Source organism: Callionymus lyra, chromosome 1 (genome assembly GCF_982586985.1).
Source record: "Callionymus lyra chromosome 1, fCalLyr1.hap1.1, whole genome shotgun sequence".
NCBI classification, from domain to species: Eukaryota; Metazoa; Chordata; class Actinopteri; order Syngnathiformes; family Callionymidae; genus Callionymus; species Callionymus lyra.
Window position 1 is genome coordinate 37,213,423 of NC_141818.1, and position 24,614 is coordinate 37,238,036.

The 24,614-nt window shown below is 39.6% G+C and overlaps 2 protein-coding genes across 2 annotated transcripts; one reads left to right on the forward strand and one right to left on the reverse strand.

Moving 5' to 3' along the window:
* The first annotated feature begins 2,788 nt into the window (after positions 1-2,788).
* On the forward strand, positions 2,789-10,371 carry LOC148089370 (uncharacterized). The gene is made up of 7 exons (XM_087806234.1): positions 2,789-2,907; positions 3,520-3,595; positions 4,496-4,635; positions 4,875-4,985; positions 5,045-5,105; positions 6,319-6,482; positions 6,547-10,371. Exons 1-7 carry the CDS (start codon positions 2,851-2,853, stop codon positions 7,429-7,431), a joined length of 1,494 nt encoding a protein of 497 aa, XP_087662360.1. The 5' UTR covers positions 2,789-2,850; the 3' UTR covers positions 7,432-10,371.
* gpm6ab (glycoprotein M6Ab) lies at positions 8,898-24,161 on the reverse strand. Its single transcript, XM_087806248.1, has 7 exons — positions 23,951-24,161; positions 18,905-19,097; positions 18,086-18,242; positions 16,808-16,961; positions 14,732-14,808; positions 14,571-14,636; positions 8,898-12,548 (listed from the first exon to the last, which is right to left on the reverse strand). The coding sequence occupies exons 1-7, from the start codon at positions 23,985-23,987 to the stop codon at positions 12,396-12,398; spliced, it is 837 nt and encodes a 278-aa protein (XP_087662374.1). The 5' UTR covers positions 23,988-24,161; the 3' UTR covers positions 8,898-12,395.
* Positions 24,162-24,614: the final 453 nt, after the last annotated feature.

Consider the following 24,614-nt stretch of genomic DNA (forward strand, 5'->3'; position numbering starts at 1 on the left):
CTTGATCTTTTTAGTATATAATTTTTGAGTATTTTTTTATTTATTGTATAAGTGCTTTGTGACCCTGGTCTAGAAAAGCGCTCTATACATATAAATGACTTACTAACTTACTTACTGTGTAGCATGTTAGCCCTTTAGCTTCTGCTACAGACAAGCCCGACCCTTGCGTTATCTTAGGGTCAAGGTGACCCGAAGGCCCGAAAACAAATGTAATTGATTCATTCCTTGTGTTGCTTCTGGGTAAAAGATGAACAACCTGCACCAATGCATATGTATTTTTGGAAGCCAGGGAGGTCACTCACCTTGACCCAGAGACAACACAAGGGATAAAACAGTTACATTTGTTTTCGGGCCTTCAGGTCACCTTGACCAAGAGATAACACAAGGGTTTAATTATAGCATTATTTTCATATTTTAAACAATTTATTCATTACAAAAGAGTTATAATTTTCAAGCAGTATGGAGGTATTTGGGATGTTTTTAATGGTGTCGTTGTGGGCGAGAAGGACAAAGAAAAGAACCATACAGTTCGCTGATATCCTAAGGATGTACATTTTTGCCTGTACCTCCAAAAAAAATCTCGAAACTTAATCGAAAATAAGTTAAATTTCAGTCCACCTTACGATGTCAGTGTACTAGATGCATTAGTGACATCATCAAGTAAGAAGTCCCCAGACAGAAATTATATTTACACATACTATACAGCTGCAAATACACGCTCAATTGTCAGTGAATTTACTCAATCTAAACAGTTCTCTGCAGCTAGCCCCTAGTGGACGCTCGATGAACTGCACCTTTCATCAATTCCACACTGGCTTCACTGCTTTTTTAGCCGTTACGGCATGCAAGACGCATCGCCATATCGTCAGAGTGCATCTACATAAAAATAAAAATATGTCCTTATTGCTACATAATTTCCGTTTCATCTGCGCAATGCTGCTAACAAGCCTCACAAATCCCGGCGGTCATCATTTTACATCTAAAATAACTAGCTTGGCACATTCCCCAAATACAATTGTGCGATTGTCCGTTCATATTTAGGGAACGGACATCCCTCTGAGGAAGAGGTGACCCTCATTTAGACCATTCCCATGCTGGCAGTGAACTGTTGAGCAGATCTAATACTACAGCTCTTCTCCCCCCTTTGGTCCATTCCACACAAACACACATGTAGTCCAGCGTGCAAAACGCACACAGCGATGTTTGTTTTTCAACCGACACAAAAGCCTGCAGAGTTGAACACACTTTCACTACTTGAAGGACATCTCAACATGATACTGACTCACACGTACACCCCCTCATCAGAGAACACATAAACATCGTGTCTCTCCCTCAGAGTCGCTCGTATTAATTTCACGACACAGGAAATAAAAATGGCAGGAAATGAGCACGAATACTAGCACTGGCTCGCCGTTGTGCATCTGCCCGGAGGTTCTCGATCAGATCACGTGATGCATCCCATAAGAGCAGCGGTTAATAACGCTTAGAAAACAACAGCATTTAAGCAAGTATTGTGGAGCGCATGTACAGTTGTTGTGCATTATGCCGCCTCGCTGCATTTTACGAACAGTATACTCATTTTGCTCTCAAGGTTAATGAGACAGAAAAAGACAATCTGCGACTGTCTTACTGTTTAATTAGAAGAAAATCATTTATGGTCGAAAAGACCACGATTGAGGACGGACTTGGACGTCAAATCGAGGTTAGCAAGACGATACTATTGTTGATTTCAGTTGGATTCATTCTGAATTCTTTCCTTTTTTGTTATTTCGCTTCCAGACAAATTTTTAAAAATGACTTACTTTTTCACAACATGGTGTTATTATCATGTAATTATCTGTTTAAGCTGAGAGTCTACCATATATTTCTTCTATATATTTTAAAGGGGGGTGGGGGGGGGCGGGTCAAACTCTGATGCCTATATATTGACATGTGAGTATTTCATTTTTGAATGTATTTGGTTTTATCATATACATGACATGGTAGGAAAAAACAGTTAATGGCCACAAAAAAATATTAAAAATGCATAGATGAATCTAAAATTAATAAATTCCACTGAACCTTCGAAGAAGCTTGGGATAAAAAAAATGTTGTTTTTTTTACTTTATTCAGACTTAAGAAGATCAACTTTCACATGTGTTTATTTAATGGAATAAAGATGCTTTTGAGAATGATTAGAGGAAATGTGTTTGTGTGTCAGGGGTGGATTGTGTGTTTGCTCCACTAAGAACATATGGTCATAGAAGCAGAACGTGAGATCTTCGCTATAATCAATGCACCTACATATGTTTAGCAAGGACGGAGGAATCAGCCGGAGGCATCGCAGAAATCCTGGGAGTGTTAATGACAGTGAAGGAGACGGCGATTGCGTTCATTTCCATCCGTAGTCGAAGTACCCATAGGACATTCTGAAGCTTCCTGGAAGAAAAATAAAGAAACGGGCCAAGACAGCCAGTGATGAAGCATCATGAAGCATTGACCTCATTCTCAAAACATGATAAACCATTAAACCTTTTAACAGAAAAATATGAATCATCTTTACTAATATCAAAAAAACGTTTTAAAAACATTAAAAATTGTATTTATTTCATGCTATAGCATCAATATTAAATGATTTTGTATCTCAAACTAACGAGAATTTAAGAATCGTATAGAATATCAATGGAAGGAGGAAGCTTTTGTCACTGCTTGTGTGTTTCTTCTTGTGTGTAACTGCTTGTGTGTAACTGCCTGTGTGTGTGTGTATCAGGTGGGGCGTGTACTGTGTGAAGGTGAGCACGCCCTAAATGTGTAACTGAGGAGAAACCGAGCTGGTCGGTCCAAAGGTGACACACGACTTAAACCTCATCCATGGATACTCGAGCCACAACTGCGGGAGTTTACCTGCAATCACTCAAAGCCAAGGATGTGAGTCTTGTTTTATTTTGTTTGTGTGTGTGTGTGAGTTTCACAAGTTAAGTCCAGATAACTTCACTTAAAACCAGGATTACTCTCTAACCCGTTGTGCAACGTGAGACGTCACACTGCTGCCTTGTTTTATTTTCACTTTGTTACCACAGACATGAAGAAGAATATTTTTGGGGGTTAAACAAGAACAAGAAAAAAAGACAGAAAACAACTCCAAGTCAACAAGTTGTAACACATCTCATTCCAACGTCACCGACACGCAAACATTCATGCAGGCATGCACATGCCTACACATTGACGCACACACACTCAACACATTTGTGGTATGTTCTACTACACAAAGTTTGTTTGTAATCAAGCTTCGCTAATGATAACTCTGGAAGGAGAACAAAGCTCTGTTCCTTCTCCTTCATTCCTTCTTTCATACCAGTTGAAACTGTCATTGTTGTTGTTTAAATGCTGTGTGTTGTGTTCTTCTTGAATAAGCTCCTTAAACCAAAGCAAACACTGATCATATTGTCTTATTATAAATAAAGATGTCACTTCCTTATTTCTTGAAGCAATGAACTGCTGTCACTCATCAGCTGGTGATTTTCTGGTCTTTTCCTTCAGAAATGGAAACCAGTGTGTCTGTCGTTGCTTCCCAGCAGCAGTGAAGCAGCTCGATTAGAAATCCAGGACATGGGAGGTAGTTTCTAACATCCATCAATCCTTCATCCACTTATCTACGCATTTAATCGCATCCATCCATCCATCCATCCATCTTTTTATCCATTCTTCCAAATAATACGTCCATCCATTCATCCATTCATCCTTATATTTATCCAACTATTTATTCATCCATCCATCCATTTATCATCCATCTATCCATTCATCCTTCTATTTATACATCCATCCATCCATTTATCATCCATTCATCCTTCTATTTATACATCCATCAATCCATTTGTTTATTTACCATCCATCCATCCATCCATCCATCCATCCATCCATCCATCCATCCATCCATCCATCCATCCATCCATCCATCCATCCATCCATCCATCCATCCATCCATCCATCCATCCATCCATCCATCCATCCATCCATCCATCCATCCATCCATCCATCCATCCATCCATCTATTAATCTATCCATCTATCCATCTATCCGTCCTTCTATTTATCCATTCATCCATTTATACACCAATTCATCCATCCATCCTATCTATCCAATTATTATTGTCAATCCATTGATCCTTCGCCAATGCATCTGTCTATCCATCCTTTATTTACTTATCTACCCATTTAATCATCCATTCATCCTTTCATCCATTTATGTTCCATTCATCATACATCATCCATCCATCATCCATCTATCCATCCAGCGATTGATCCATTCATCCTCCCATCCATTTATCATCCATCTGTCATCCATCATCCATTTATCTATCCAATAATCATTATCAATGCATAAATCCTCTATCGAAACTAAACTGTGTATGCCCTTCATCCATCCACAATTCATTCATCCGTCCACCACATAACATCCATCCATTCATTCAAATGTTTCATGACTGCCAAAAATGAGCGACGTGTACTTGTTGCAGGCTGGGGTGCAGGAGCAGAGCATCCCTGGGGTTTGAGAAGACACCATGAGGTCACTTCAGAGAAAAAGCCAAAAGTGATTCCACTGTCTGAAATACTCAACGCTGTGAGACTCCCTCCCAACGCAGAGGCCTGTCCTATGGTTTGATTTATTTATTTTTTCATTCTTCTTGCCGGGAAAACTGCAGGCTGTCTTTCTCTATCATAGAAGCAAAATGATTAATTTAATTTAACCATGGAAATGAAATGGCACTACAAATTGAATTTCATCTTGTCTTTATTCATACATTTCTTCTTGGAACAGCCATCTTAGAAAGATCAGTTGAGGAAGACTTCTTGTTGACGTCATGCTGATTGATACTGATAAGATATTTTCTCTAGGAAAACATGTCTGCCTTCTGTGTGGAGACCAAAGAGAGAACGATAGTGTTTGCTGCTTCCAAAGACAAGTGTGTGCACTGGGTGGACCAGCTGTGCCCACAAACCTGTCAGGTGAGAAAGCTAGAGCGAAGATTTTGTTTCAGGGACTTTGACTCTTGTCTTTTCATCAGAGAGTTGCCGCTAACCGGCTTCAAATGGAAGAGAACCTGATCTATGCCTCTGCTGACGAAGGTACAATTATACTTGTCTAACTTGCTGGCACTTAGTGAACCACTGCAAACATGCAAACTGGGTGAAGTGGTTATGAGGTTTTGTGAAACAGTATTATTAGTATTATCTCTGCCTTACGATCTTTGAAACGCTTATTTGTGAGATCTTACATCATGTTTTTACTGAGAGCGCCACCTGCTGAGATCCGACTGATAGAAGATTGAACGTTCAACTCGTATCAACGGATCAAGGCTTGTGTGTTTTTGTATGAATTGGACGATATTTGGAGTTTGGTTAATACTGGACATTTGATATTGATATCGTTTGAAAAGCAACATATGCTGATATTAAAAGACGATACTAGGATGATCATGAAAACTGAACTTTCAAGGATCTATTTAAAAGTGTCTTAAATAGATCTTGGACCTCTATTGTATCATCAGTATTTGTCTCTACAAAACTCTATTTTAATTAAAATATTTACATTAGAAAATGTGCTTAAGCTTCGCCCACTGAAAACATTGTTTATCTGGAGATTAAATCTTGTTTAACATAACCACACCCACTCTGCTGTGATTGGTCAAGCAACTCCAAGGGACTTATTGTATAAACAAAGCGGGGATTGATTACAGTTGGCTGGAGGAGGAGTGAAGCCATTATAACGTCATAATGGACTCCGCTCTCATAACCTCTTGTTTGCTGAGATTTCAGACGGGGGAGAACTTTATAAAATAATAACAAGGTCATGATGAGAGACTTACTGCATATTGGAGAGAAAGACTTGAACATTTGAAAGTTGTGAGTGAGTCAGGAGAGTTGGGGTTTGCCCTTTATTTGCTATTTAAAACCTCTTAAATTAAATTACTACACATGTCCCCAATAAAAAGTTTTTTATATTATTTACATTTTTAAAACTCACTAGTTGGCACTCTTGGCTAGTTAATATTACTACCGACCTTTTTAAAACCAACAAAACCATCTAACAAAAATAGGGACACTGACTTTAATAACAAATACTACAAATGACACCTTTCGTTCGTTATTGACGCAGCAAGACGAGCTGTTGGACAGTTTCCTGTTGTGGACATTATTTCTGGATAATTAATTTAGTACTAATGTCAAGTGGGGTCAAGACAGCCAGAGACTCACAAAAACCTTTTTTTTATATAAAACCCCATCCATCTCATCACCATGATCCATCACAGGAAAGTACATTTTCCCCCTTTTCTTCTAGATTTGTGGGTGTCGGTGCAGCAAACGGACGCAGCAGTTCATTGTGGGCTGAAGGGATCTTACTGGCTCCAGGTTGGGGAGAAGGCACTGCTGCTCAAAGACCTTCAGAAGAAAGTCATTTGGGAGTGGCCTTACGAATGGCTGAGGAGATATGGAACAGACAAGGTAGAGTTCACACACACACACACACATACACACATCATAACTATGTCTTTGTGTTTTCTACCAGCTCGCATTAACCATTGAAGCAGGGCGACGGTGTGTCAGTGGTCCGGGGTCCTTTAACTTTGAGACTCCAGACGCAGCTAAAGTGTTCTCCCTGATGAAAACCACCATTAAACACAGATCTTCATCGGTCATGTCGCGGCAGCAAAAGAAAGAAGAGGAAACAGGAACATCCTCCATCAGACAAACTCACTCACCATTACCCAGAATCCCAGATAAGAGCGGTCTGACTTTAGTGCAGGAAAACATGCCGGGAACTCAGGTCAAGAAAACTGCTGCCTCACAGCAAAACACGGATCCGGTCGGCCCGTCTTCAGCGCAGCCAGCACCGATCACACTCATGCCGCTGCCCAAGGTGCCCACACAGACCGGCTCGGCTGCGGATCCTCAGCCATCAGATGCGGTTTACGCTGACCCTCTTGAGTGTCTTCAGCCCAAAGCCATCTTGAGCCCTGAGGCTCTTTATGTTGACCCCGCCAGTGTTCTTCCCGTTCAACCTCCCGGTACCAGAATAACTGCCAATTTGCACTCCTCAAAAAATCTCGACGTTGACATCAGTCCTGAGGACTCCGTCTACTCCGAGGTTTTTGACAAGATCAGTCTTCAGAACTCCACAAATATGAACCCGAGCGTCAAAGATGTCCCACATGCCGACGAAGAACCCATTTATACGGAGGTCCACAGTGAGAAGAAGAACCAGCCAGCTGAAAAAGAGAAAAAAACAGACAAATTTTCTCACCTTTATGCTCAAGTGCAGAAACCAAGTCCTAGGTCTGGAGGATCTTCACCGAGCAGCAGTCCGTCTGTGTGCGACACTGCTGCCGCAGACAAATGTGTTTCCGATCAAATTATGGAGGACGTGATATATGAGAACCTTGGAGTGATTTGATGATATGTATCTTTGTATTTATACTTTATTTTCAAGTCTGGATCATATTGGAAAATATACTTTTTGGTTGACTTATATTAATATGATTGCTGCCTTGAGAAACAGTGCCACCTGCTGTTTCATTTTCACATATTTCACGTCTAAAGTATGTGTTATATAGTCAAAATAACTGGATGTTTCTTATGTTCTATGAGCACAGAGTAGACACCATCACAGTTATGGACCCAAATCAAGAAAAAAATGTGAACTTCAAAAATCCATTATTATTTAAAGATGTGTATATATATATTTTTTAAATAAAGGGTTAAAAATGAATGTTCACATTACAAGGGAAACATTTTGACTCTTTTGACAAATGACTCTTACTATCTTAGCAACTAAATTGAAAGCAAACACAATGACTATCAAATTATCTTGAAAATGAGCACGCTAGCTAGTGAAGTAGCTACTTTTCTGCTTTAGTTAGGGAGACAAAATTGACTTTTTTAATCGGATACTTAGCATTCACTTGCAAAAACAACATCATAGACAAGGTAAACTGCAACAGGAAGATCAACAAACGACTAATTTCAACCTCTCCTGACAAACTTACATGTTTCAAATGTTGAAGTCTTCCTCTCCAAGAAGTCCCTCATCATGACCATCTTTTGAACTTATTACTTTTTAAAGTTCTCCCCTGTCTGAAATCTGGACGAACAAGAGGTTACGAGGGCGGAGTCCATTATAATGTAATAATGGGTTCACTCCTCCTCCTGGCAGCTGTAATCACGCCTGCTTTGTTTATACAATGAGTCCTTTGGAGGTGGTGACTTCTGGGATTGATGACGCGTGGTGACACACCTCAAAGCAGAGTGGGTGCGGTTAAGGTGAACAAGATTTTAGCTCCAGGAAAATAAGTGTTTTCAGGGGGCGGGGCTTAACTAATTTTCTTATGTAAATATTTCAATGAAAAGAGAGTTTTGTACAAACAGACACATACTGATGAGTACAATAGAGTCCAAGATCTATTTAAAACAGACTTACATCAACACATTAGTTGATATAAACATATAAATATCTCTACATTTTGTATGACTTTAGTTGAGATTGTGTGTATGTATTGTATATGCCAATATCTATTTTAGTCAACTGATAAGATTAGAGTAATTAACAAAAAAATTGACAATGTTAATTTATCAAACGCTTCATGAGTTCAAGTGGTGATAGACCACTGAAGCTCAGTAGATGGCGCTGTTGACATTAACATGATGGAAGGTTGGGGTTAGGTTCATGAAGCTTCATCTGTGCATCAATATGAAAGTATTGGCAGATTTGTGATCACGTTCTTCAGATTCTGCGTAAAATTCTCTGTTAAACATGCAGAATAAATGTCATTTTCATTGTAGCGCCCCCCAGAGGGGAAAGATGCAGGTGAAGAAGAGAAGCTGATTCAAGAGAATCTAAAAGAACACACACTCAAAAGGCTCTTAGTAACATGTACACAAGTGTATTTCATTTTATTTATATACGCAAGCAAGTAATGTTTTTACAAATAAAAAGCCACTGTCTGCCCAACGGTTGGCACACATATGTACAAAAACGATGGGTGTCAGATTAAAACCTGATATTTAATAGAAAATGTCAAAAACACTGCAGGGTAACAAAAGAGTCCTCCACAAGTCCAAACTGGCTGTCCGGGTCTGAGACCAAATTTGACTTGATTTTTATCCTGGCACATATTTTGCACAAAAAAATCTAATAATCTACAACTGAGTAAAGATCCAAATTATAGGGTGTTTTTTTTTTGGTATTTTTTTTTTAATAGTTGTGTTATAATGTTGCTAGAGTTGTGGAGTTGTGTCATGTTCAGCCTGGTTCAGCAAGTGGACCACTAGTAGGACTCAGCAGACAAAGGGAGGGTTGCTTAAATAAAGAAATTAGCAGCTCAGATCCTCTTCCTGCATCACTTTGTGTCAAATTCCTAGGTTCTCATCAACAGTAAATGTCGGAAAATGAAGCTAAAATGTGTTAGATTATGATGTTTTTTTCTAGATTTTCTTGGGCAGTGACACTTGGAAGAGGGTGTGAGCAGAGAGAAAGGGGGGATCAGAGTGATACACCACGTCTGCAAATGTGTTTTTATTAGGATAAACAATAAATAACACCTTGATCAAATCACTTTAGATCCATGCACTAGTATGCCAAAATGGTTGATGGGATTTCTTACTCGTGACCTCATCAAACGGTTGGTAAACAACTGAGCAAACAAGCCGGTGTAGCAACATCATAAGCAACAGGAACCGCACTACCGCACACAAAAGTGGAGAAGAAAACAGCAGAACAGTGCCAGTGGAAAATATACAAGTTTTTTTTTCTGTCTTTTTAAAGGATGAGCATTGAATGCATAACCATGCCACAAACAACAACGAGTCTTTTTTTTTTTAACTTCTAGCATGACATTTTTCCGTTAATAAGAATTCATCCAATGTTATTGAATCTTTTGATCAATGTTGCGAGATTATACACAGATTCTCCCGCCGCGGGGATCGATGCACTTACACAGCAGAAATAAGAGAAAGAGAGTCACAATTGTCATTAAGTGCACAAAAACATCCATTGTCAGGCAATGAAATGATAGAATACTGTTACTATATAACTAGAACCTTAAATTAACCGCCTGTACAGCCGAGACCTGAGCCAGAGTCTGCGGGAGTCGAACCCATGATGTTTTCCGCTGACTTTTGGAAATACAACACGCCACACCGTACGACACATTTCAAGAGCTGCAGGTGTTTTTTTCTTTTCTTTCGTGCTGCTCTATCGTTGTTTACGTCAGACTCTGGTTAACACTGGTGACACGAGTCGCCGGCTGCTGTCCTCGCCTGTTTCACATACAGTATATGTATATCTTTATACAGAGCTGATATAGGTACAGTGTTCACTGCCCACAAAATAAGAAAACATGTTTTTTTTTCTTTATATTAATGATTTCACATTTAAAAGTTTCATAGATTAAAAGTTGTTAATAAAATAGTGGAATGTTATCGGTGAAAGGAAATATGGCTCAGAGTGACGACGCTGTGTGTGTGTGTATGTGTGCGTTTGTTTATGAATAAATGTGACTATGTGTTGGCAAGTTCTTCAGCATTCTTCGTTAATCCCTGATTTTCTAATTAGCCATCATCCTCATCACCCTCATCTTCATCATCTAAAGACCGTTGGACAGTCCCTTGGCTCTACAGCGACGCAGCAGGCTCAGTTTTGTCGAAAACACCGGCTCGGTTGTGTTTTCTCCGACAGCTTTCGATGACATGGTTTCTTAAAACGTGTTTAAAAATAGAATCTTGTATATTCCTCACAGTATCAAGTTTATTGCAATGCACTGAATGATGAAACGTACCAAAATAGAAAGAGTTTTTCACTTCCACCATCATTTGTAGCAGCCACAGCACCAGCTGAGGAGGAATTAAAACTCCAGATCCAGATTTTTTATATAATCTTCTCCTTCACCCGTACGACACACCTCGTGTCAAAGACCTTTAGTAATACTGTCAACTTGAGTTTATCGCTTAACCGCGGTGCTGTGAGTCGTGACATACTTTTGTCGTCGGTGTCTTCAGACACGGTCGTGAGTCATCGAGGCAGTTTTAATCTAGAGAGGGTGAAGTTCATCTAAACGTCTTGAGCTCATGTGCCAAATGCCAAGTCAGACCCATCGCTCCACAACAAAGACACCGAAAAGCCATGAATATTCTCGCTGCCTTTTTCAAAACCAGCTGCAACTCTGCTTGAAAACACCAGTTTTGGTCACAATAGGAAAATGAGGAAAAAGTGTCAGTGTATGCTTGTGTGTTGTGTGCTTAGCCCACCCCCACCCCCCCGCCCCCCACCTTTTTTTTTTACGAGACACTCCTGATACTAAAGTTACACACCAACGATACTAATAAAAATGTGGCAAATATTTCAAAAAAGTGAGCAAAAGTATTAAAATGCTGATGAGAAAAAGGAATTCTTCAAAAGACTTTGTGGTACAAGTATGTGCAGTATCTGAGGGGATGGAGGATTTCAGAGGCGCCTGGTTCCGACCGGCTGTCGTCGCCGAAAACCCGAGGAAAAAACGTCTTAAATCGTCCGAATGTTCACGATTATCTGTATTTTTCCCGCCGCCCTTACAGCGACGATCCTCACGGGGGGGTGACAGCGAGCGAAACCAGGCGGCACACTGAGGAGGGAGGGAGGAAGGGAAAGGGGTGGAGAGGAGCTAGCATAGCTGCGCGACCGCACCTGTGGACAGGTACGGACGTCCTCTTGGGGGGCCAAAACTCTTCACAGTACCAGCCATCACAAAGTGGTGAAACAACACGACACAGCATGACGCCACCGTACAACACTGCCTGCACAACACTGACCATTCAGCCACATGAATGCGGGTGGACTCAGTGTGAAGTTGTTTGGTTGTGTGTGTGTGTGTGTGTGTGTGGGATGTGTGTGAACTGAACGGGGTGGGCCGAGGAGGGTTGGGTAGCGGAGGCGATACAGCGACAGGAAGTGAAATGAAGACACTGAACCATCTATTTTCTGCCTCTGGTTGTTGTCTCTTGTGTGACTTGCTAACGGAGAGATGTCGGCCTTTTTTTCTTTTAAGTTGTTTCATAAACACGATTAAAAGTCAAAGTAGAATTTTAATGTCTCCGAAAGACTTAATGACACCATCACGCAGGTGTTTTGGTGGTAGGAATGAAAAATCATTTTTTTGTTAGCCTGACACACCTGAGCAAACACTCCTCGGGCAGCGATATCAGTGTCTGTTAGCATCCTCTCTGTCTCTGCTCACCCGTCGTATCTACGGATGTCTGTGAGTATTCCTCGGTTATCCTTGTGCTTATGTTAGGCCATGTGTGTCAGTAAAGTGTGTGTGTAATCATCGTGTGTGTGTCTGACAGGTTGAGTGTGTGTATGTGTGTGTGGCTTCCAGTGAAGAGTGTTTATGTGTAGGCATTGAGGCGTTCTTTTGAGCGTGTGGAGTGGATGTCGTGCAGCTCCTGCTCCTCCTTTGACTTGATGTCTTCGTATTTCTGCATTCGGCTGGCGTCCTTCAGGTAGCCCCAGTTGGCAGCCAGAGCCATCAGAAAGTGCACCTGAAGGTTTGACAGACGTACAAAGGTCAGGCGGAGACACAACACTAGAGTAAACACCGACAATGGCGCTGAAAGAGCAAGAGTTTCACAATGTAATTGTAGGTAATTATCGTCAGGAAACTCTTTCTTTGTCTGTTGCCTGTTGATCCGAGCAGTTCCAGACAAAGGTTTAGAAAGACTCCCTTATGATGTCAAACTAAAGGCAATCTGTCGATCATCCTGCTTTCTAATACACAAGACTTTCTACAGACGGGCATCAGCTCGTTTACGGTTCTGCCTGTTACATTATTAACTTTCCTTAACACTTGGATTGGACACCTGGATCTTTTTTTTGTCAACACTCTGAATTATTTGGTTTTTTCATGAGTTTTATTTTCATTATTGACAATTTTTTTCCTGGTTTGTACAAGGAATAGTTAGCACAACAATTTGACTCATTTTCTAGTCACCCTTATATAGAATAAGGGTTTAAATTATTAGTCAGTGCGCAAGATTTATGCTGATGGTCTGGTATCTTCTGCTAAAATGTAGACTTGTTTATTTAATTTTATTTAAACAAGTCCTAATTTCAAGGCATTGATACAAGATATATGTTACAGGCGAGCAGTATGGAGGTATTAGTATTTTTAAGATAGATCGATAGACTTAAGTCTAAATCTTTTTGAATGAAGACAAAGACAACTAAGCGTCAGTTCATTATAATGAACACACATATTTGTCTATAATTCTAAAAAGAAACAGATCACTCTGAAAATAATCCCAACACTAAGTCAACATGCGTGTGAGTAGAAAATGAATTAGAGCTGAACTATCAATTGAATCTGGCCGCCACTCTCCTCGGATTATCTCGCTTGTTATATTTGGATTTATTAAGTATTCGCTCAAGGGTCTCCTTGGTAATCTTTTATAACAAGATCAAAAGATTGATATCTAAAAATAACCAGTATTATGTTATCATCATTATATTCATAGACAGATAAAAAACAGAAATTGATCAATTTAAATACATTTTCGTCTTACTTTTACTAGTTTACTGTTTATTTTTGAAGTAAAGTAAATAAAGTGCTGTAAGTTAACACATATTTTAAGAAAAGTATTATTCGATTTAACACAACAATCGATGTCTAATTCAGAGTGTGACTGATCATTGTTTTTAGAGTCCTAATGATCGAAAATTTGATTTAAGCAGTTAAAACGTTTTTTAAAAAAATAAAAAGCAACAATTGAGACTTAACTAAATTGAATGTAAAAGTATAATTTGATATAATATAATTTGATATACTATAATTTATTTTTAAAGATTTTTTAATTGGTTTAAATTGATTCTGGGTGTACATTTGTGTTCGATGTGTGGTTGAAGTTGCTTGTCTCTCCACAGGGAGGCGCTATAAAATGCATCTTTATCATGACCCTGTGAGGACAAAAGATCTATGCGTCGTAGGAACATCATCATGAGCTTGAGTCAGACGAAATGGAGTCGAGTGGAGAGACAGTGACTTCCAAAGATATTAAGCAGCCGTTTTAGGGATTATCTCGAGTTTTCAGCCTCTAAAATAAATATTGTTCAACGAGACTTCCCACGCGCCACGGCGGCTCTGGAGGAGACTGAGGAGAAGGACCAGCTCTTCTGTGATCACATGGAAGTAAAACCAACTGATGTGTTAGATGTTTTATAAAATAGATTAAAAAAAATGAATGACATTTAATACATCTAAATGAATCCACAAAAAACCTTAACCCTTGTGATATCTAAGGGACAAGGTGACCCGAAGGCCTGAAAACAAATGTGTTTGAGGTATCCCTTGTGTTGTTTTTTAGGCCTTCGGGTCACCTTGACCCTGAGCTGTCACAAGGGTCAAACACATTTGACAATATTAACAATTATTTTTGTAAATGTGACACGTTTACGTTTATATATATCTTCCTTAATCAAATGTTTCCGTTTTAATGAGCCGAGGTTGTGATTTTGTCACTAATCTCGCTCGGTCACAGCGTTGGAGGCAGTGATGTAATGAAGCTCACCATGGCGATCACAGCTGCTCCGGCTCCTGCTAGAGCGCACACAAACAGATGGAAGGTCAGGTCCAGCTGGAACACACACAAGAAAACATCACATGACCACGATGCTCATCTCATGGTCCGGGAAGAATCGTTGACACACACGGAAAAAAAAAAACACTCACCTCGTTGGATTCACACATCTTGAAGAACTTCTCAGACCCTGTGCACACTTTCTTCTCCTCGGAGAAGGCCACGGCTCCTGGAGGAGTCAAGCATTGAACCATCATCACCTGCGCTCAGAGGCTGCATAACTTCAGGAGGTAACCCACAGGTTGAATTGTTTTTAACTTAAAATTATTTGGTCGAAATGTTGTTTTAAGCATTGAAATATTGACTTATCCAATTCAATAATTTGTACAGTGAAAATTTGCATTTGTTGTTATTGAATGATTAAAAATCATTTCTATAATAAAAGTTGAACTTTTTTTGAATTATTTAATAAACAAATTGAATATTTTCAAGATGATTTTTGTTGGCCCTATTACAATCAACATTTTTGTATTTAGTTTAAAATTCTACAGAATAAATATAGAAAATGTATTTTTGGATTATTGGAACAAGAATATTCAAATCTGAGGTTTAAAAATGTTTTCATTTATTTCGAAAATGCTCGTGAACTATTAAACAAAGTCACTATTATGCCAACATGTTAAATTTAAAAGGCTATCAATTGAAAAATGTTGAATCTTTTGTTATTATTGGAATTCGTTTTTTCCAAACATTTATTTTGGAAATATTCAATTTTTTAAAAATCCAAACAGATTCAACCTCTCAATACAGCTATAATAGAATTATATTATTTAAAAAAAATGTATGCAATGCTTGAAAAAAAAACAACATCATTTCATTTTAAAAATAATCAAAGTTTCAACATTTGCCATGTTAAATTTGACCATTCAATGCTCAAATGATGAAGAGCTACTGCCATATAAAGGAAATTAATTTGAACATTTATATGTTTTAAACACAGCAACAGGAAATTTAAAAGAGCAAAGACAAACTTTATTTGTTGTGTGTTTGTTGCCAAACCTCAATAAACTCGATTCAAGTGGACTATTGGTTGTATGTGGTCAGTATCGAGTCCGACTGAACAGAAACATCGAAGGATGACATAAGCTCACACAGCACGCCTCGGTGCTGGAGTCACCTGACATGCTGCTCTGGGAGATTAATCTCCTCTAAACTCTCATTCACACCAGCACGTGCTCCACCCTCCGAGGTGCACGCCAGATTACTGCTTTTATTAGCAAAAATATACAATTTTACAACGTTATTGCAGCATTAAAAAAGTCAAAAGGAAAAATGTCGTTAATTGTGATTAATTTAATTTCTTTTTCCCCATGCAGTGATGCATCATGAAGCTTCATGACATATTGTTTTCTCTACTCTTTGCTTTGGAAAAACAATTTCAATGATAAATCTCACTATTTTAGGGCCAACAGCGCAATCTACTGAGTTTGTGAATTGAGAACAATGCTTCATGAAGCTGCATCAGCCCATCACTATTAGTAACTGAGGCGATTAAGTAATATCAATTAATTATTCGACAATTGTGTAATTATATCACATCATGATAACATTCTACACTTTTTAACATACACACAAACACACCAACACACAAAGTCCATCTCCTCTAATTCACCTGTATTTGTAATTCTCCAGTAAACTGAAAAATTGATCTAAATGAGGCTTGTTGTAACCCTACCATAGCCCTAGCCCTAATTCTAACTCTAACTCTAACTCTAACTCTAACTCTAACTCTAACCTTAACCCTACCCTAGCTTTAACTCTAACTCTAACCATAACCATAACCATAACCATAACCATAATCCTAACCCTAACCCTAACCCTACCCCTACCCCTACCCCTATCCCTACCCTAATCCTATTCCTATTCCTATTCCTAATCCTAACCGTAACTCTAACCCTAATTCTAACTCTAACCCTTATCCTAACCCTAACCCTAACCCTAACCCTAACTCTAACTCTAACTCTAACCCTAATCCTAATCCTAATCCTAATCCTAATCCTAACCCTAACCCTAACTCTAACTTTAACCCTAACCCCAATCCTATTCCTATTCCTATTCCTAACCCTAACCCTAACCCTAACCCTAACCCTAACTCTAACTCTAACTCTAACCCTAACTCTAACCCTAAACCTAACCGATGTATCGATGTCCAATGTGGTTGCACCTACCGAACTGACGCAGGTCCAGACAGATGTTGGCTCCCTCCACCACACTGGTGTTCTGGCACATGGTCCAGACATTGAAGTAAATGAAGACGGGTAGGCTGGTGAAGGCCGTCACTCCAAGCCAGACAAGGAAGAACAGGTAAGCCAGGAACATCAGCTGCAGAAACACAAAAAAATGTTGGTGCAACTCTCCACTTGTGTCACATGGGACCCCAAAAACATCTTTACAGTCATAACTATTTAGGAAATACAAACTACCCTAGCAAGAAACCTGGTCAAGGTTTGCAAAATGTTAAAACTCGCTCAATTTGTGGGTTACTAGAATTTCTAAAGGATTGTTTCTTGATGAGGTATCCGAGGTAGGAACTGTCCAACCTGGAACCTAAGAATCCCTGGGATGTACGGGTCTGATAAGCTAAGAGGTGTAAAACATGGGAACTGTGATGGGTCCTCATTGTGTGGGAACCTTGAGCAGGGGTCTACAACTCAACTCACAACCAAATTTTAAAAAAAAGGTAAGATAGGGGAGAAATTCGGCTTTGAGGATGGGATGTAAGAGAAGAAACTTTGAAGTTGACCATATCACCTTCCTTTGTAACTTTCTCTGCAGACAGGTTATGATTAAAGGATCTTAATCTGTACAATACAGACGTAGGTGGGCTAGATGAAGTCATCTCCATTCTGAATACAACCTAGCTTTGTGTGTCCAGGTGTAGGCGTTAATAGACACCTTTTCAAATACCCATATTCTTACAGGTTCGCACCCAGCAGTTACCAATAATGACTGTGTTCAGCCAGTCAGGCAAGAATCTTGTGATACGATACATATTACGATACAGGGGAAACAATAAGATGTATCATGATACTAGGAACAAGGATAGGTAGGAACAAGGATATGTTTGTAGTATTGTACGAGTTATTTGTTTGGCAGATTTTTTGCAAATAACGCTGTAAAACACTGGACAATAAAACCTCAATATTTAAGGGTATGGATATTTTCCTGTGAACTTACACTACCATGAGTGACCAGGAGGCGTCGGAAGCTAGACTCTATGTTAGATGCAGCAACGATCGCCAATGGGAAGAATAAATAGTAAAGGGGGATCAGTCTCCGAATGTATTATTGGGTTTTCTGTGTCATGGGTCTTGCCCACATGGGGATCTGAGTCCACTGCCGGCGAATGTGTAGTACAAAGATCAGATTGGTAGCTTGATGCAAACTATCAACCACCATGAACACTGCAGGAAACGTTACTTCTATGATAGTCTTTAAACACTTACAAAAGCAGTCAGGCAGCGTCCGCAGGCGGAGATCTTGAACTCTCCGTAGAGCTCCCGAATGGCACCGGTGGTGAAGAATCCCTCCACCAGCAGCAGCACTCCGAACAAGAAGAATCCAGCGGCCAGACCATAAATGATGTACTTCAGGATGTCAATGCTATGGAGACATATGTATTTACCATCAGTACTGATGATTAATGTCAACAGAAGAATGACTACTTTTTTTTTTACCTCCATCAGATACTTACAAATAATTGTCCTGACCTGACCACACATGATTTTGTGTTTAAATATTTGCTATGTATTTGGATTCCAACTCATAATATCAGTCATGTTTTTTCTGTTCATTCACAGATTATGTTTCATATTTGTCTGTCATCATCGGTGTATGTGTGGTTAGTTAAAGTAACACTTAACGTTTCATACGTAACATAACATGATCCTGAAGAGTCGGTGACATGTTTTTACATAAAGTAAGTAAGAACTTCTGTGGCAACAGATGTTTGCAAATCATCCCAGTTACGCTATCCTGCAACTGGAGGGAGCTAGAAACAATATTTTCAATACTATCTATTTTTTTTCGAATAAAACTACAGTATTGATCCAAAAACTCATCAATTATCTCCTCACTTTATGTTTTTAAAGCACGATCATTAGTGAAGTTTTGGATGCCATTTTGTTGATAATAAATAAAACCTCTCTCTATGACACGGGTGCTCGAGTGTGTGACAGGTCGGCTTGTTCCTGCAGTTCTGAAAACATGTCGCCCGGGTGTCGATGCGTCATCGGTGACGGTACTAGAGTGTTTGTGTCACTCACATGGTGAAAACGTCCAGCGTGTCTTCGGGGGACCTGATGATCTCAAAGTAGTTCTGCATGATGGTGATAGTTCCACTCAGAGCCTCGTGGCCACACCCACAGAACAGAGCCACGCCCATGTACAGGAGGACGGTGGCGATGAGGGAGGCCCAGGGCAGGCTGCCCACACATCTGTCGCAGCACTCCTTGCACCCTGGACAGACGGGGAAACAATTGTTTAGTATTCATGACTGGAGTACGGAGTCATGACGAAAAAAACAACGATATATTCAAACCTCGATGCATGAAACATGTGCATGTTCAGTTTATGCATGTGTGTGTGTTTTAAGATGATGAACAGCAGCGGATAAATCAGTATTTAAAGCAGAACATCAGAACCACAGGGGTCCCTTTAAATGGGATGTTAAGTTTCCTCAGGGGCCCCATTATAAACTGTGGCTGTTGTAAGGGGTTAATGGAGCCAAAAGAAAGAACAAAAGACTAATAGAAGCTTAAATGTACTGGGAAAGCTTAAAATAAAATAAAATAAATATTAAAAACGAATTTATAAAACGAGTTTAAGATCTACTTTAATTGCATATTACGGCATTTTTCCATTCATTTTATTCAAAGAGTCTAAAGAAAAAGAAAACATTTATATATTTAACATGATTTGTAAGCACAAGAAAAACATTCTAATTCAAAAGACAAAGTTTATGCTATTGTGCAGAATTAAATTTGATGATGTACTTTAATTTGAAAAAACCCCAGAAGAATAAAAGAAGGTAAAGAGAAGAAAAATAAATCCTCAAACAAATGTTTAATGAGTTAAATAATCTTTTTTTTTTTTTAGCTATTTTTATTATTTCGAATTTGCATTTATATGATCAATCGATTATTTTGTTTCGGTCGATATGTGACTGCTGGAGGTACCGCCTGTTTTCTGGCCCTGGCTCCCTTCAAACATCCATCTTTTGTCATTGGAACCTCAAGTCGACGAGCCTCCATTTTGGTCTTTGTCAAGTCATATCCGTGGACAACATAATCACTTACACACACACACACACACACACACACACACACACACACACACAGACACCAACACGCACGCGCACACACACAAAATGTTCAGTCGGTCCATGTGTGAGTGCGTGCGTGTGACTCATCGTGCAGCTCAGGTCTAATTGTCCGGCCGTGTTGCTATGCCAACAGGGGTGTGGCAGAGGCCTGCTGACCCACTTTGCCTGTAGCGTTGTCATGGCAACTGCGCAGCTCTGTAAGCGTAACAGGCGAAGCGATGAGCGCGCGCACACACACACACACACACACACTTGGCTTGTGCTCTCCCATTTTGCCTACTGGAGATGATTGAAGTGTTCGACGACACAAAATGAGTCAGCATCAGAGCCGTGGAACCAAAAAAAAAAATGGCTGCTGCAGAAATAAGCTTCTATTTTTTTCCCACTGTATCTTCCTGCTGCTCCATCTTCTGCTAAAAGTCCATTTTGCACATGAAGAATTGAAGCAGCCTCTGAGCTGCGAGCGTCATATAAATGTCTTATGAGCGAGTGTGTGTGAAGGTGCTTCAGTGAGAGCCTCATATTCAGACGTGGGTGTGTGTGTGTGTGTGTGTGCGTGGAGGGGGTGGTCTGTGTTCTGCATCCCCAGTCATGTATAATCCTTGTCATATTTCTGTGTTTGGACGGCACAGGAAAGCCCCAGTGACCTGGTAAAAAGTAGGACAGAGTCCACATGAGGATCTGAGCCCAGCGTGATTTCACAGTTGTATACATAGTTGATTCCATCGTTTTTTCTTTTTTAAATATCAATACGATTATCTTATTCCCTCGTACATTAGTGGCTTCAAAATTCAGCTCCATCATCGACTGTGAGGCTCATTCTAGGACAGTCGGTTTTGTTATTTCGCCTCCTTTTTAGTGATGCTTCATTCATCGGGGGGTTTAAAAAATGGTGTGTTTGCAGCCAGAAGGTTGACCTACATTTGAGCATCTGCACATTCTACACAAACCGACGGCGAACTGACTCGGTGTCTTTTTTTTTTTGGCTCTTAGTGCCGCGTTGTTTGCACCGTTGTGTTGTGACAAGATCACCGCGACGCGATCACGATCTAACTTGGGTTCCATCTCGGAGGTTGTTAAGAGTTCTGTCCACCAGGTGACGCTGCCATAGCGGCCATGACGACATCCCACTTTATCTACTCTTAGAAATAGCAATATTGTTAATAACAAAAATAAATGACAATACGACACGACTTGTTTTTCTTTATATATTGTGACACATTCTACTTATTGTCAATTGACACAGATGGGAGGAGAAAAACAATGTGTTTTTAATCTCTCTTTTGTTGTTTGTTTTGGCCTTAAAGTCGTCTCTACTCATTCATCCGACAACAGTTTACGTTTAATCTCTGGGTCGAATATTCTGCAAACATCGATTGAGAATGAAAAGGCTTGAGCCATTAGAGTCCATCCTCTGGTGCTGGCTTCTCCTCCCTCAGCCCTGCTCAGTTCATTTGTATTGACCACCGCTTCTATTCTTCAAGTTGATGTCTATTAGTGGTCATCATAATGAATTGTGCCTGGGTTCACTTACAGCTGGACCCACTTGTGCTGAACATATACAACTTGTTTTGCGACACAGGGGCCAGAGGAAAGTTCAGGCTTGAATGTGGCGGTTAAAATAACATGAATCTTGAAGCCGTTTTCCAGTCATTCGTCCACATATCTGTCTATTTTTTTGTCACTTATGTGGCAGCGGCAGGAGTTGAAATCAAGTCGAAAGAAAAATCATTTTACAATGTTAGTTCTGAGAATCCCGTGTCTTTCTTGTCACACATTTACAGCCATGAACAGAAGTTGTTTTCTTCTGCACTTTAAAAAAAAAAAAAACACCTTTAAACTAGACTTCAAATGGGTTTGTATTCCTTCTGTATTATTATGAGGCTATAGTGTGATAATGAGTGCATGATGTGAAGCAGAATTTTTCCAAACTTTTAATGTAACTGAGACATTCAGTTGGTGTCGATGAAGCTTCATGAAGCAGTCGCCCTTTTTTTTGCTCGATAGATGGCGCTGTTGTCTTTAAATACGTAGTTCTTTTTTTTTCCCTTTTTAGATGTTTGTACAATGCTTCAAAATCATGCAGCCAAGAGTGACATCTAGTGGGCACTAAATAAAAGTACAACGCTTCATGAAGCTTCATCACTACATACAGTCCAATAAAAACAAACACTAAATGTTTTTACATGTATTAAATAAATATTTGTTTGCTCCTGCTTTGGACACATCTGGAATCATCAATAAATATATATATAGATTAATAAATATTTATGTTTGCCTGGTCAAAGTGAAGAACTACTCAACCTTATGTGAAAATCGTATTTCTACCATAAAAAGAATCCTATTGTTGTGTTTACAAAACGGGCAATAAAAGATTCTGATTCTGAAATACAGGTTTAAGCTTATACCACATAAATGAACAGAAAGGAAATAATCAATCATTTTGTAGAACTCAGCAAATCCTGATGGTTCAAAAGATAAAATCAAGGTAAATAAAATAAAAAAAATGAAAAGGACTCTGCAGGTTCGTTATGGTTACCATTGGCAACACGCCTTTCAGAATGAGAATAGAAGAGGAAATGCTATTTTCGAGTGTCAGCTGTTATTCGGCTGCTCAAACTGCCCTGAAATGCAACATTTAATTTCAGAATTCTACCTCAATGGTCTCATTAAAAGCCACATTTCAATTCCACAGTGAATAAACACACATTCATGTGACACATTACAATCCTTACTCTGACAAATATCACCAAAATGTCGGTCGCACACTGCCAATGGTTTATATGTGCTTCTTTTTCTTGGTAAAATGTTTTCATAATGAGTCAAACACTAAGACACTTTTACTGATGTGTCTACCCTTCGCTTAAAGTTGATAAAAGTTCTCTTTTTTTTTTTAAAGCATCATGACTTGATCTTTTATAACAACCATCTGGTCCCATTGCACAATCATTATAATCATTACTTTTATTAGTGCTGTTGTAGACGGTGGATTGTGTAACTGTCAAATACCCAAACATACATAAAAATGCCATCAATGTAAAAAAAAAAAGTATTTATTCATCCCATCTAAAAGGAATCAGAAAAATAAAAATGAGCAGTGAAAAGCAAAACATTGTAATCGTAATAATAACAAAAAAAAGGAGGGAGTGGGAAGTGAAGGATAAAATGGTGAAAGGTGGGACTGGGTTTAAAAACAAAGGGACCTTGCAACAGAGAGAAGGATCTTGATTTAAATCTTTAAATCACTGAAATTATTGATGGAAATAAGATCTCTGGTGAGAGTGTGATGCTGAGAAAATGGAGGGAAAAGCAGCGGAGAGTGACACAGATAGCAGAAGAAAGGGGGAGAAGCTGAGCGAGCGGGTAAGGGGAGAAGAAGAGGTATTCAGACAAGCGTAAAGGACCAACAATAGAAGCTAACAAAGAAAATCCCACTAGAAGCATCAATCCCTGCTCCGTTATTCCGCCTGTCTTTGATTCTTTTTTGGCCTTTTAAAAAAACATTTTTCCCAACACAGACGCCGTCTAAAAAACCATCGCCTTCCCCCTGCCACTCCCACCTTCTCCCTCCATCTATCTTTTTTATCTTCTCTTGCATCTCTCCTTCCATCGGTCCATCGAACCTCCAAAATCTACACCCTCGGTTTCCCTCTCAGCCCCAAACACTTAATTTTCGACAGAGTATCGACATCCGCTGCATAATCTCCACAAAAACAGGCGATGCCATTTCTAAACCACGGCCTTGTTTTTTTTCCTTCTTATTTATTTATTTATTAATGGTTTGTGCAGCGATGAATGTGTCCCCAGAAAATAAAATAAGGCTTTTTTCAGCAGAAATCGGGTTTTGCTTTTTGCTGCGGGTCATGTATGATGTGTTGTCTGTGCCCACTAGAGGACACAAAGAACGGTCCGAACACTCGGAGGGAGGCATGCACAGATGGACAGCACCGCGGCCGGACGACATGAAGAGCAAAGGGAGTGAATTTACCTTTCTGGCTTTGCGTTTCATCCATGTTTTCCTCCATTGTGGCAGGTTACAGTCCCTTTGTCTTGAAGCAGTTTAAAGCCCCTCGCCCGCTTTCCGCACAGCAAGTGTGTGTGTGTGTGTATGTGGGAGGCAGTGTGTGTGTGTGTATCTGTGTGTGCTTTCTTCCCTCCCTGCAGATGATGGAGGCTTAGGGAAGTCCCTGCTTTACTCTCTCTCCTTACACACAGCTATTCTCGCATCCACACACTCTCATATTTGATTTAAACCATGGAAATGGATGGATGGATGATTGATGGGTGGATAGATGATTGATGGACGGATAGATGGGACAGTGGAATATGGATAGAAGGATGGATTATATATGGCTGGATGGGTGGATGGTTGGTTTGTATGATGGATGGAAGGAAGGAGGAAGGAACTAAGGGTGGAGGAATGGACGGGTTGATAGATGGATGGATGGATAGATGGGACAGTGGAATATGGATAGGAGGATGGATTATATATGGATGGATGGGTGGATGGTTGGTTTGTATGATGGATGAATGGATGGATGGATTGAGAGATGGATGGATTAATTGCTCAATGAAATGATTGATGGATGATAGACAGGATGCATGATCAAAAAGTGGATTTTTTATTGGATGGATGGAAAGGAGTAGGAAAG

Excerpts from the sequence above, each read along its gene's own strand:
- LOC148089370 (XM_087806234.1), top strand. The coding sequence starts at position 2,851 with ATGGATACTCGAGCCACAACTGCGGGAGTTTACCTGCAATCACTCAAA. Across the intron at positions 2,908-3,519 it reads AATCACTCAAAGCCAAGGAT|AAATGGAAACCAGTGTGTCT; the intron begins GTGAGTCTTGTT and ends CTTTTCCTTCAG. Across the intron at positions 3,596-4,495 it reads AGAAATCCAGGACATGGGAG|GCTGGGGTGCAGGAGCAGAG; the intron begins GTAGTTTCTAAC and ends TACTTGTTGCAG.
- gpm6ab (XM_087806248.1), bottom strand. The coding sequence starts at position 23,987 with ATGGAGGAAAACATGGATGAAACGCAAAGCCAGAAAG. Across the intron at positions 14,637-14,731 it reads AGATGTGTGAATCCAACGAG|CTGGACCTGACCTTCCATCT; the intron begins GTGAGTGTTTTT and ends TGTGTGTTCCAG. Across the intron at positions 12,549-14,570 it reads GAGCAGCTGTGATCGCCATG|GTGCACTTTCTGATGGCTCT; the intron begins GTGAGCTTCATT and ends TCAAACCTTCAG.